Source organism: Harpia harpyja, chromosome 14, assembly GCF_026419915.1.
Source record: "Harpia harpyja isolate bHarHar1 chromosome 14, bHarHar1 primary haplotype, whole genome shotgun sequence".
NCBI classification, from domain to species: Eukaryota; Metazoa; Chordata; class Aves; order Accipitriformes; family Accipitridae; genus Harpia; species Harpia harpyja.
In genome coordinates, this window is record NC_068953.1 from 37,612,389 (window position 1) to 37,623,440 (window position 11,052).

The 11,052-nt window shown below is 57.3% G+C and overlaps 2 protein-coding genes across 3 annotated transcripts in view; both read right to left on the reverse strand.

Moving 5' to 3' along the window:
• CCDC33 (coiled-coil domain containing 33) overlaps window positions 1-2,629 on the reverse strand; it is a 23,629-nt gene extending 21,000 nt beyond the window's left edge. For both annotated transcript variants that reach the window (XM_052808752.1, XM_052808751.1), the window contains exons 1-2: window positions 2,536-2,629; window positions 2,269-2,389 (exon numbers count right to left, since the gene is read on the reverse strand). In XM_052808752.1, the coding sequence (XP_052664712.1) occupies window positions 2,269-2,382 (114 nt within the window). In that variant the 5' untranslated portion in view covers window positions 2,383-2,389; window positions 2,536-2,629. The remainder of the gene's footprint in view (window positions 1-2,268; window positions 2,390-2,535) is intronic.
• Window positions 2,532-10,783, reverse strand: LOC128150662 (coiled-coil domain-containing protein 33-like). The gene is made up of 5 exons (XM_052807023.1): window positions 10,524-10,783; window positions 5,567-5,691; window positions 3,704-3,813; window positions 2,711-2,923; window positions 2,532-2,627 (listed from the first exon to the last, which is right to left on the reverse strand). The coding sequence occupies exons 1-5, from the start codon at window positions 10,781-10,783 to the stop codon at window positions 2,532-2,534; spliced, it is 804 nt and encodes a 267-aa protein (XP_052662983.1).
• Window positions 10,784-11,052: the final 269 nt, after the last annotated feature.

Genomic DNA, 11,052 nt, shown 5'->3' on the forward strand with positions numbered 1-11,052 from the left:
GCCCACAGGATCTCTCCTGCCTTCCCAAGGGATGGGGCTATCCCCCGATCCTCACGGATGCCTGTCTGGAGGGTGCAGACCCCAGAAGAAAGTGAGAAGCTCCAGATAAGCGGGTTAAGCTGGAGGGTCCTCAAGGGAAAGAGCCCCAGAGGAGATTTATCTTAGAGGGGACCATCATCACGAAGGCTTGAGCTTGGTGCTGGGAGGCCAGACGCAGTGTGGCTTTCTGTCGGAGGCACAGCCCAGTGCCCATGCACCCCATGGATTTGCCATTGCCACCAGCGTGTCCAAAGCCATCCCTTTTGGTGAGAAAGGGGTTGTTGGCCAGAGAAGAGGACCCAAGGAGAGCACCCAATGCTCTTTCAGGTGGCTCTGTGCAGGTCTTGGCTAACTCCTGGCCAGGAAGACCAGGTCTCCAGGAACCCCGGCCAGGCAGGGAAGGGTTAACCACCCAGGAACCCAAAACCCCCCTAAGTAAGAGGGGTGTCCTGCTGAAGGTGAACCCAAGCACCGTTGTCTGCAGATGCTGATGGGAACCGACAGGCGAGAGGACACGCTGGGCTGGCAGAATTATTGAATCCGATTAGCCTGCCCGGGAGTTTGCTCGGGGAAAGCCATTAACCTCTAGAACTGGAGCAGCAACACTCCCTCCTCCTCCTCCCAGCCTTTCTCTAACCTTTCCTCCCGGGCATTAGGAGTTCATCCTCTCTGGGAAGGAACCATGTCCTGCGGGTGGGGAAACTGAGGCAGGAGATGGGGGGAGAGAGCGGATGGGGGTTACACAGCTCCCCAGGGCAACCTGTCCATGCATCCCCGGGGAAAGCATCCTCAGGGATGTGCAAAGACAGACAGAGCCATGTGGGCACGGAGGGGAGGAGGAGGAGGAGGAGGAGGAGGAGGAGGAGAAGGAGGCAGCAGCAAGCACGCAGGCCAGATGGCCGGGTTTAATCACTCGTCCTCCCGCGTTGGGCTCCCACGGCTCCGCGCTGGCACTGCCGCCTGTGCCGGGGCTGTGCGGCTTGGCTTGGGCTCCCCCAGCGCCTGGGTTCCACCAACTTCATGGGGGTTTGCATGTGGATTTATCTATATAAATCCAAAGGCAATGCATTTTGGCTGCAGTTAGAGGAGAGGAATATCCCTGCTCTGGCTGAGAAACCGCAGCCTAGGGGTGCTGCATCCTGGAGCAAAGAGATGGAGGGGGGAAGATAATGTAGGGGCAAGTGCACAGGGATTAATTTCCTAAAATCTGCTCTGGAGCCGGCATGGGCAGCCCGTACCCCGAACCCATTGCCATGGTGGGGCTGGGGGTGCTGGTTCCAGGGGGGCCCAAAGCGGGTGCAGACCCAAAGCAGAGGGTCCCCCGCACTCCCCCTGCCGCTCACCTGCAAAGAACAACCCAGGGAGGCGGAGGGGGAGCAATAGAACAACAATTATTGTAATGAATGAAACGCACTAGCGATTTTTATGATAATTCACCACCTCGTGGGCGACTTGGCATTTGGCCGGCCTCCTCTAAGTAATATTTTATTTATGGGCTCCCCGAACGTGTTGATACAGGGCGTTTCGCTCCGAGGCAATCAAAATTCAACACACGGGGGACAAGGACCGAGACGGAGAAACGTGTGCTCCACCGGCGTTCGGGACCAGCTGGATCTGTCTTTTGGGGGCAGCTGGACATCTGCCCTCGACACGCTTTCGGCTGGCACTTTTCAGAGGCAAAGGGATGGAGCAGCTCTGGTTTTGAGGGGCGGCAGCTTCGCGGCAGCTTCTGGCTCGGCTGCCCCATCACACGTCCTCCCTGCCCCTGTGTCCTTCCAGTCCCCTGCCTCTCCCTCTCCACCAATTTTTGGCAGGGCTCAGGAACAAAAGCGGGGCCCTCCCCCAGCTCGATGATGATGCCGCGTGCGGAAAGCATATGTTTCCCTGGCAACAGCTATTTTGAAGATGTGCGTTGCTAGCTCTCCCGGTGGTACTTGAGGGCCGGGGAGGAGAAGGTCTCTGCCTTCGAGAGGCGGCACTCGAGCCGGAGGCGTGAGCGGAGCAGGGGGAAAAACGAAGGACAAAGGCACGAACAAGGAGCTGCTTGTGGGTTTCTGCAGGCAGGGCGAGGCGGACACGAGGACCGTGTCTTTGATGCTCAAAGCATCGCTTGGCCCCTGAAGCTTTTCCCTGTGTGGGGTGCTCAGCTTCCCAGCCAAAGGAGGGATGCTCAAGTGGGATGGATGCTGCCAGACCCGTTCATCTCCACGGATGCGCTTGGCCTCGTACCTGTGGGCAGCCATGGTTGGCAGCTGGGGCGATGCTGAAGGCTGCTGCCGGAGGGTCTGGGAATGTGATGGTGGTGGGGCTGATGCCGGGACAGGAGGTGGGGTGCTTCTCCATGCGATGCCTGAGAAGTGACGGAAAAGAGGAAAGTCAGCATGTGTGGGGCCAAATCCACTCCCGCCAAGCCAAGCACCGTGGGATGCTCAGGTTGTCCCAAGCCCAGCACCACTCACCCACGTCACCAGCAGCCCCCCCGTGGCCATCACTCACTTGTACTCCTGAACATTGGTCACAACTCTGGCCACGGCGACGAGGGCCCCGGGGGGGGCGGCCAGGGGGGCCGACAGCCCCTGCAGCAGCACCTGGGAGGTAGGGGGGTCCACGGTGAGGGGGTCAGCAAATGTGGGGAAAAAAAAATCTGCCTTAATTCAGCATCAACAGCTGCCAGAGCAGGGGACAACGTGCAGCAGCATCCTCCCCGAGTCGAGTTGCTCTGGTCCATCCCGGACCCTGCAAACCCCTCCCGCCAGCTCCTGTCCCCAGGGCCACCTCTCACCTCCAAGGCCACATAGCTCAATCCAGCACAGCGAGGGATGAAGCTCCTTTTGCGGATGAGGGTGACGTGCAGGACCGTCCCAGCGGCATCCCGCGTCCTTGGCTGTTTGCGGAGGAGACAAAACCACGGGAGGAGGAACGGTCAAGGCCACCAAATGCGGGTGCTGGGCACGCAGACAGCCCATCACTGACAATAAAGCACTAACTGATAATTAAAGCTCACTGTCCCCCGGAGCCTTCCCGGAAAAGATCAATATAATAAATCCTTCTGCATTTAAATATTTAATCGCTCCCAATTTTTGTGCAGGGAAGAAGAAACTCATTTCTGCCAGCCAAAGAGTAGGGGAGGATGATTTGGGGGAAGTATTGAGTGAGTTTGCCAGGTCTCAGCTGTACAGGGAGCTGTCAGCCAAGTCCCCGGGACTGTTAACGTGTTGGGACAGAGAAATCCTCACTGAGGGGCTTGGGCAGCGGCTTCTCTCTGGGGCTGAGAACCCACCTGCATTAATTAATGTACCGTAGCCCCTGTTTACGAAACACTCTGATGTATGGCCCGGCCCTGCATCTCCTTCCCCAGGATGCCAAGGGCAAAAGCACTTCCCAGCTTGCAATCCCATCGCTTTTCCTCCACGTTTTCCCACCGGAGATTTAAAAAGCCCAGTACAACGCCTGCCTTGTTCCCACCTCGTGGGAAGCCTGGGCAGCTCTTTGCTCACAAGCCTCTTTGAGCACCTTCCCCAACTTGCCAAATTCAGGTTTCCCACTGGGATTACACCGTTACACAAGGGTGCCTTTGCCTGCAACCCCCAACTCCAGCTGGGGTGAAAATCAGAGTTACAAGCATGAATAAGCAGTGGGAAGGAGGGGCAGGAGCCGTACCTACCAGCACCAGCCTGCAATGGTGGGGCTGGAAGGGCTGGAGGTGCCGCACTGGCAGCTGGAAGGTCCCCAATGCCTCCTTGGTGGCTTTGTCTGCCACGGTGAGAGTCAGGGCTGGAAGGGAGAGAGTCGGCTATCAGGATGAGTGGGGCTGGCCGTGGGGTTTGGGGAAGGGTGAAGTGCTGGGGAGAGGTTTGGGGCAAGGTCTGGGTGAAGAAGGGACAGAGGTGATGGGGAGATATTGATTTATTTCCAGCAGCCCCTTCCCCTCGCAGGTCATGGCGGGGTGGACAGGGGCAGGATTTATACCCGTCCTGGGTTTATATGCATGCACAAACACACACACACACACGTGCATCCCAAGGAGCCATTGAGAGCACGTCCCAGGCATCCCCAAGAAAGTGAAGCTGGTGAGCAACCAGCACCAATGCAGCTCAGATTCCCATCTAAGAAGCCGGGATTTCCCGCTGATCTATCTAATCCGCTTCCCTGGCTCCAGCCCACCCCGCTCAGCTGCCAGGGTGCCATCCTGCCCTGAGCCCTCCCTGCCCCGGGGTCAGCCCACAGCCCACGGGTGGGTTTTGCAGACGCTTGCCACCATGGCATCTGCCCTCTCAGGGGTGTCCGGTCCTCGTCTGTCCCCCAGCATGGCAGCATCACCCCCACCTCTTCCCTTAATTTAAAGCAAAGCTGCAATTTAGTTGACAAGCCCGAGCAGGAGCCTTTTATCGAAAAAAAAAAAGGAGCTGATGGAAGGGAAAACCGCCCTCTCTTTATGTTGCCATCAAGACTTGGGCTTCCCTTCCCCCAGCTTAATGACTGCACTGAGGCACCCGCCTTAACTCCTGCTTGGCCAACCTGGCGATGCCACAGGTTGTGCATGGCCCCAAAATGAAGACAATGGACCAGGCAAGTACATGGACCACGTTTTTCCTAGGCTCGTGCTTTTCAGCAACTGCTCAATTTATACAGAGATTTTCTTTTTCTCCCAGCCCCTTGTGGAAAGAGCACCAGGGAAAATGTTCTGGGGTCGAGCGAGAGAGACAAGTGGCTTTTCTGTTAGTCATCACCGATGATAGATCACGCTCGGCAGCCCCACTGATGGAAACCGTATTTCTGGGCAAGAAAAGGATGGAAACCATATTTCTGGGCAAAAAAAGGTGCGAGCTGCACCTGGAAATGACACCTCCAGTCTGAACGTCTGGGGGATGAACATCTCTGAACATCTGGGGGATGCTGGGAGGCGGAGGAGTGGGGCCGGAGGTCCCATCGGGTCTCCCCGCATCTCTCCCGGTACCACACAGGGCAGGTCCAAAGTACATCAAAAGCTCCTCAACTTCATTTAGGTCAGGGCCTAATGGGATTAAACACGATGTGAAGATTGGCTCCCACAGTTTGTTTTGCAAGGGGCTGATTAAAATCAAATCCTGGTCCCTAATGCTATGACTTTTATTACAGTTACAGACTCGGCAGCCCTGCACAGGGAGTAACAGCGTCGTGATGTGGGTCCAACCGATACAAGGTGTCGGGGCCAGGACAGCAGTAGGGAAAGGTTTGGGGTGGTCCCCCCTGATGCCGATTCCAATGGGATGCTTTGGAGGATGCCCGGAGCTCAGCACCGCCACTTGCCCCATCCTACAGCATCATGTCTGGGGACATGTCCCTCCTGGTCCTACCTTGAAGCCACCACAGCCACCGAGGGCTCAGGGCATGGCTCGTCCCCATCACGGCGACCCTCTGCCTGGGTGCTGCTTGGGGTGCTTTGGAGCACGGGCTCCCTAATATCCCCAAATTAACCCTTGGATAAGGTGAGACCCATGTCCCAGTCCCCAGCATCCCTGTCCCCACAGTCCTCCCACGCTCTCACCTGCCCAGCCCGCATCTTCAGCATCCATTTCCACCGTCACCTCCTCCTCCCAGGTGGGCGCGTGGGTGGGCACCAAGGATGCATGGGTCGCCTCTGCCTTCTGCTCATCCCCTCTGCCGGTCTTACTGGGAGGAAAAGGAAGGCAAAACAGGTCGGTTACTGGGTGAGGAAGGGGAATGTGTCAGCAGGGAGCTGGGCCTGGGAGAGGGATGAGCACTGTCCCAGCTTGGTGCAGCTAACAGCGGCCAGCCCACCTTCCCACCACCCTTAGCAAAGCTCTGCTGTGCTGGGGGCCCAGGGCCGGTTTTACTCCCGGCTGCCGGATCCTATCAAGCCCCCAGTGATGGGGTTTGCAGCCCCTTTTATCCAAAAGGCTGTTTCAGACCCCGGAGGCTAATTATCTGGCTGTATTGATGAAGGGACAGGGAGGAGGCTGCTGGGAAAAGGAGAGAGAAGATTGAATGTTAACGACTGCCATCATTAAACTCAGCACATAACAAGGCTGAGCAATAATTACAGTGGCGTTAGCAGCTATGGGCGCCGGGTAATTCTTCATCCGTGCTGGTGCAGGGCCTTCGTCATCAGAACTGTTTTGGGGTTGTTCCTGCCACTTTTATCAACTGATCATCAATTAGTCACGAGCTTGGCTAATGATAATAGTGCCCCCCCCAATTAGGGGGGCTGGCAGATCTTTTAGGCAGTCTTCTTGAGATACTCGGTGTTATCCTGGGAGTCCTAAGACTGTGGCAGAGTCCCATTGCCTGGTGACGTGGTGACCTCAAGTCCTCTCCATCCCCGACCGCAGGGTGAAGGGGGACGGTGACGTGGCATCAGGCCAATGTGACACAGATGCCCTAGCCCTGTCAACGGGTTGCTCTGGATATTAAGATGATAAACTGTCCAGTGCTGGCTCCTCCAGAAAAGCTCTTGCTGGAGCAGAGCCAGCACAGCTCTTACGGAGAGGTTACCAGAGCACTGCGGTGACTGAGAGCAAACGGTGGCACTTTGCCACCCCCTGAGAGCTGGAGACCCCGGCTCTGGGGGAAAGGAGATGACAAAGGTCCTTCCAGCTATAAGGTGAGCTCCAGGTAGTAGTGGGACCAAGCAGGTTTATCCCAGCTGGATGGAAGGATGCTCTATGCTTGCAAGACCTCCGTCCCCTCTCGTTGCTGAAGACACTGGTCTAATGGACCCTCAGCCATGCTGCACGCCACATCCCGTGCTCCTCTCCCATCTCCCGTGTGTCCCCTTCCCCACCGGAGAAGCCCACCTGCATCCCGCAGGGATGGAGCCGGGCTGGCCGGCTCTGGCAGGTGGGAATTAGCATCGGGCTGGCACCGTTGTGGAGGGGCTGGAAGAAAATTGGCTCTCCAGTAATGAGCTCTGTGGGGGATTGCTCTACCAGCAACGTGCTCAGAGTCCGAATGAAGCCAGACCTGGGCTGGGGGGGTGGGAGGAGGAGGAGGAGGAGGGTGAGAATCGGCTGCTCTGGGCCCCCTTCATTATAGCCTTGCCTAAGGATGAGAGAGCATTCAAAAAGAGCTGTGAAGTGGGGAAGGGAGGGGAGGGGGCGGGAAACAACCCACCACAGTACAACACATGGGGATGTGCTTCAAAATCAAATGAATAGGCCGGGGGCAGCAGGAACAGTGGAAAGTGGAGATGGTTTGATGTCTCCTCCTCACCCCAGTCAGCTCCAGATGGGCTGGCGGGGCAGGCGATGGGGTCTCTGGTGAGCAGGGGCTGCAGACAGCTGCCCATGGGAATCGCATGCCTTGGGGCAGGACATGACCGGGATGGACCAAGAAATGCTCCTCTGATGCTCTGCATCCCTCCCTGCCTGCTCCGGGGCAGGCACTGCACTCTGCCGTGCTACGGGGATGCACCAGCCACCCACCGCTGTGATAAAAGATAAAGATAAAAGATAAAGACGGCCGCCCCCAGGGAGTTATTATACATCAACATCTCTGCTACGGTGCTTGGGGACAGCATCACGCAACCATCCTGCTGCGTGTGACACCCAGGTGCCCAGCAAAGGGCTTAGCAGGGCTGTGCCCGGCCCCTGTAAATATTTATTTAGCTGGCGTTATAAGTTATTATCGCTACAGGGTGAGTTATTGCTCAGGGCTGACATCCCTGCAGAGGCAATGTGGTGGTGCAGGCGCATCGTTCTTGGGGAAGAAAAATCCCATGCAGCACGGCCACGGTTTGCAGGACTGATATTCAGGGTGGTACTTATGCGGCTGTTGCAGGATCCGGCCCTGGGGAAGGCAATGTTGCCCGCCACCACACAGCCCCACTGCGCTCGGTGCTGAGCTTGGGGGGCTCAGGTGCAGTTTGGGTAAATAAATACAGATAAATAAATCACAGAGGTGTAAGCAATTTCTGAAAAGATTCAGAACAAGAAAGGAAGAATTATAATTTCCCCTCTCCTTTGAGAAACCCAATTTTTACGTTGCTCCTGACTCTCTAACCCTGGGATGGTCCATCTTCATCCCACCATGAGCTAAGCCGCATGCTGGGGCGAGGAGGGGACCCCCAAAGACCCCTCTTGGTCCCACTTCCCCCCTCTCCCGCCTTGCTCTGGGGTTATCGGCTGAGCCCCTGGTTTATTTTGGGGCACGTTGCAGAGCCAAAAGGCTTTGCTTGCAGGCACACCCTAACCCCTTCCCAGGTGGAGCATCCCACCCGCACCACGACCAGGACCGCTGCCTGTGCAGGCAGACCTGCAGGCAGGGGGACATTGGAGCCCCCATCCCCCAGGCTGGGAGCAGACGGCGCATTCAACAGCGACCTTGAGTTTCTTCTCTTGGCGCTGAAAAGCAGAAAGGAAGAAGCGAGGAGGTACTTGCACTCGCCCGCGGTGCTCAATGGAGAGGAGAAGCCAGCCAGAGCCAGGCGCTTTGTGCCATTAATTGCAAACACACCTGGCTCCGGCGCGCCAAGGTCATCCCTGCATCCCGCCGGTCCAGGAGCAATTTATCTGTGCACACGAGGGAGTGAAAGGAAAATGCAGAGCAAACCCACGGGTGCCCCTGAAAGCAGGGAGGGGGGATTTGCTCAGCATTCAGAGGATGAGGAGCAGAGCCAAGCCGCTGCCAGGTCCCTGGAGCATCCCCGGAGGAAGAGCCCTGTCCTCTCCAGGGCAGAGATGAACCAAAGCCCATCGGGATGCTTGTGCGGGCTCTCCTGCTGCTTGAGGTCTTTCAGATTCACTCGGCTAAGCCTTTCCCTCCCCGATCCTCTGCACCGAGAGCTGGAAGCGATGCACACAACTACGGAGCGCCACGGGATGCTGACTCTGGGCACGAGCGACTGGGCACAGCCACAAAGGGCTGGTGCAAGTGGTATTTCTCCCCTCCTCCCATCCCACTCCTGATTTTGGGGGTGATGCTCGGGGTGCCGGCAGTTTGAGCTCAGGCTGGCTCCGCTGGTGGTATCCAGCCGCTTCGGGGGGATCGGCTGCCGTCAGGTCCCTACCAGCATATCCACCGACTGCTTCTCCTTCCCGTCCGTGAAAACCCACCTTTTAACTGCAACATGCTACTCTCCTTTAAAAGCAAGTGCCCTGAAAAAAAATAACTGATTCCCTTCTGCCTTGGCTCCCTCACTATGGTTACTAAAAGGCCCCTCATGTGTCCTGCATCCCTAATACCACCCTCCCCTCCCCTCCATCACTCCCCCGTTACCATGGCAATGTGGTGATGGAGCGGCACCAGAATGTAAAGAGAGATGCAACAATCACACGCCACCCTCGTGCTATCATTTAGGATATTGATGTTTAAATCTCCTGAGATTATCTGGGTATAATTGGTTTATGGAAATAGAGACAACTCCCGCGGTGGAGTTACTCAGGCTGTCGGGGCGGAGAGCGGGTCCTTGGCATGGGGGCGGGTGGGAAAGAGGAGAAGGGTTGATGGAAGGGTGGCATCGGGGGCTGCCAGCCCATATGCCAGCTGGCTTCTTCTGGGCTGCAGGTGCCAGCCAGCCCCAAAAACCCAACGGACGCTGCCCCCACGATGGACAGCCGCATCCCGCCTGCCCAGGGAGCCTCCGGGATGTCCGAAGCGGCTGGTGCCGGGCACCGTGGAGAAAAGGTGCACTGTGCCACACCGACAGACCTTGGGACCCCCTTCACCATGGAGCTCGGGGTTTCTATATGGGAAAACGCCCAGCAAGCAACAGTTTGCTTTACATGCTTGCAGAGAAGATGTTTCCTGGCTTTCACAGCCCCAGCTGCTGATTGTCCCCAGCGGACAAGCCCCAGCCCCGCTTCCCTGTCCCCTGCCATTGATGCACCCGCTTGGGTACCAGCCTGCCTGGCACTGCCCTGGGGAGATGCCCCGGAGAAACCAAACTCTGCAGGCAGGTGATGCTCTGAAGCCACCAACAGCTGCTTTCTCCCCCCTTTTCCAGGGAAGCAATGCCGAAGCCTCTCTGCCTCCTGGAAGGGCTCTTTGGGATCACAGGCTCACCCCGCAGCAGCTTCGAGCGGAGCAGCCTCCCTCTTAACACAGACCAAAGCATGACCGGCTAATTGAGTCCCCTGGCACATGCATAATGCACAAGGAGCCAAATTCTCCTTACCCAAGCATCCTGTTTTATTTATTAAAACACTCTTTTATTTATTGTGATATCATCTCGAAACTCAGGCAGCATTACCCTGTGGGTTCTTTGACATCATTTTATACTTTCAATATTAGGAATGCTTTCTTCCCGATGCCCCAGCGAGCCAAAGCGCCCTGTCCCCTGCCTTCCCGCACCTCAACGACTAGTCCCGGCTCCTCTTTCCGCACCGAGCATCCCACAGAGGTGACGCTTGTGCGTGTTACCACTAGAGAGGTTTCCCCCCTCCGTGGGGCTTGCAAAGAGTTAATAAAAGGGTGACAGATCCTAAACCCTTTCGCTGCGTCCCCACGATCTCCATTGTCCCCCTTCGCGGATGCTGGGTACTCACACAATGACGTATGGCCATGGCACCTGGCCCTCCCGCGTGGCCGGCAGGTTGCTGGCACTGTGGAGGGTGACGGCGATGGCTTCCTTCCCCACGTGGGCCACGTGTCCCCCGCCAGCCACTGGTGCATGCCCGGGCTTCTCCTTCCCGGCGGGGGACTTGGATACCTGCTGGGAGCAAGCGGGAGAGATGTCGAGGTGGGGAGCGGCTGGCCGCTCCTGCAAAGCTGCAGGCATGTCCTTGTCACCCAACCTCATCCCCATGGCCCCAGCTCAGCGCTGAGAGCCTACATGGGGAACATGACATCCCCAGCACATGCCCATGACCCAAACTTGTCCCCGCAACCCCTGTTTAATGCTGAAAGCCTGGATGGAGGAGAAGAAGCTAGGAGATGGTGTCCCCAGCACATCTCCATCGCCTGAGCCTGTCCCCAACACCTTTGCTCGATGCTGAGATCCCAGATGAGGGAGAACAAGCTGGGGAGATGGTGTCCCCGGCACATCCCCGTCACAGCTGCCTCTTCCCTGTCCCC

Bases quoted from the DNA above. Each gene is read 5' to 3' on its own strand.
- LOC128150662 (XM_052807023.1), bottom strand. From the start codon at position 10,783: ATGGGGATGAGGTTGGGTGACAAGGACATGCCTGCAGCTTTGCAGGAG. The intron at 5,692-10,523 runs GTGAGTACCCAG...TTTTCCTCCCAG, and splicing joins CCATGGCCATACGTCATTGT to TAAGACCGGCAGAGGGGATG. The intron at 2,924-3,703 runs GTAGGTACGGCT...CTCCGCAAACAG, and splicing joins ACCATTGCAGGCTGGTGCTG to CCAAGGACGCGGGATGCCGC.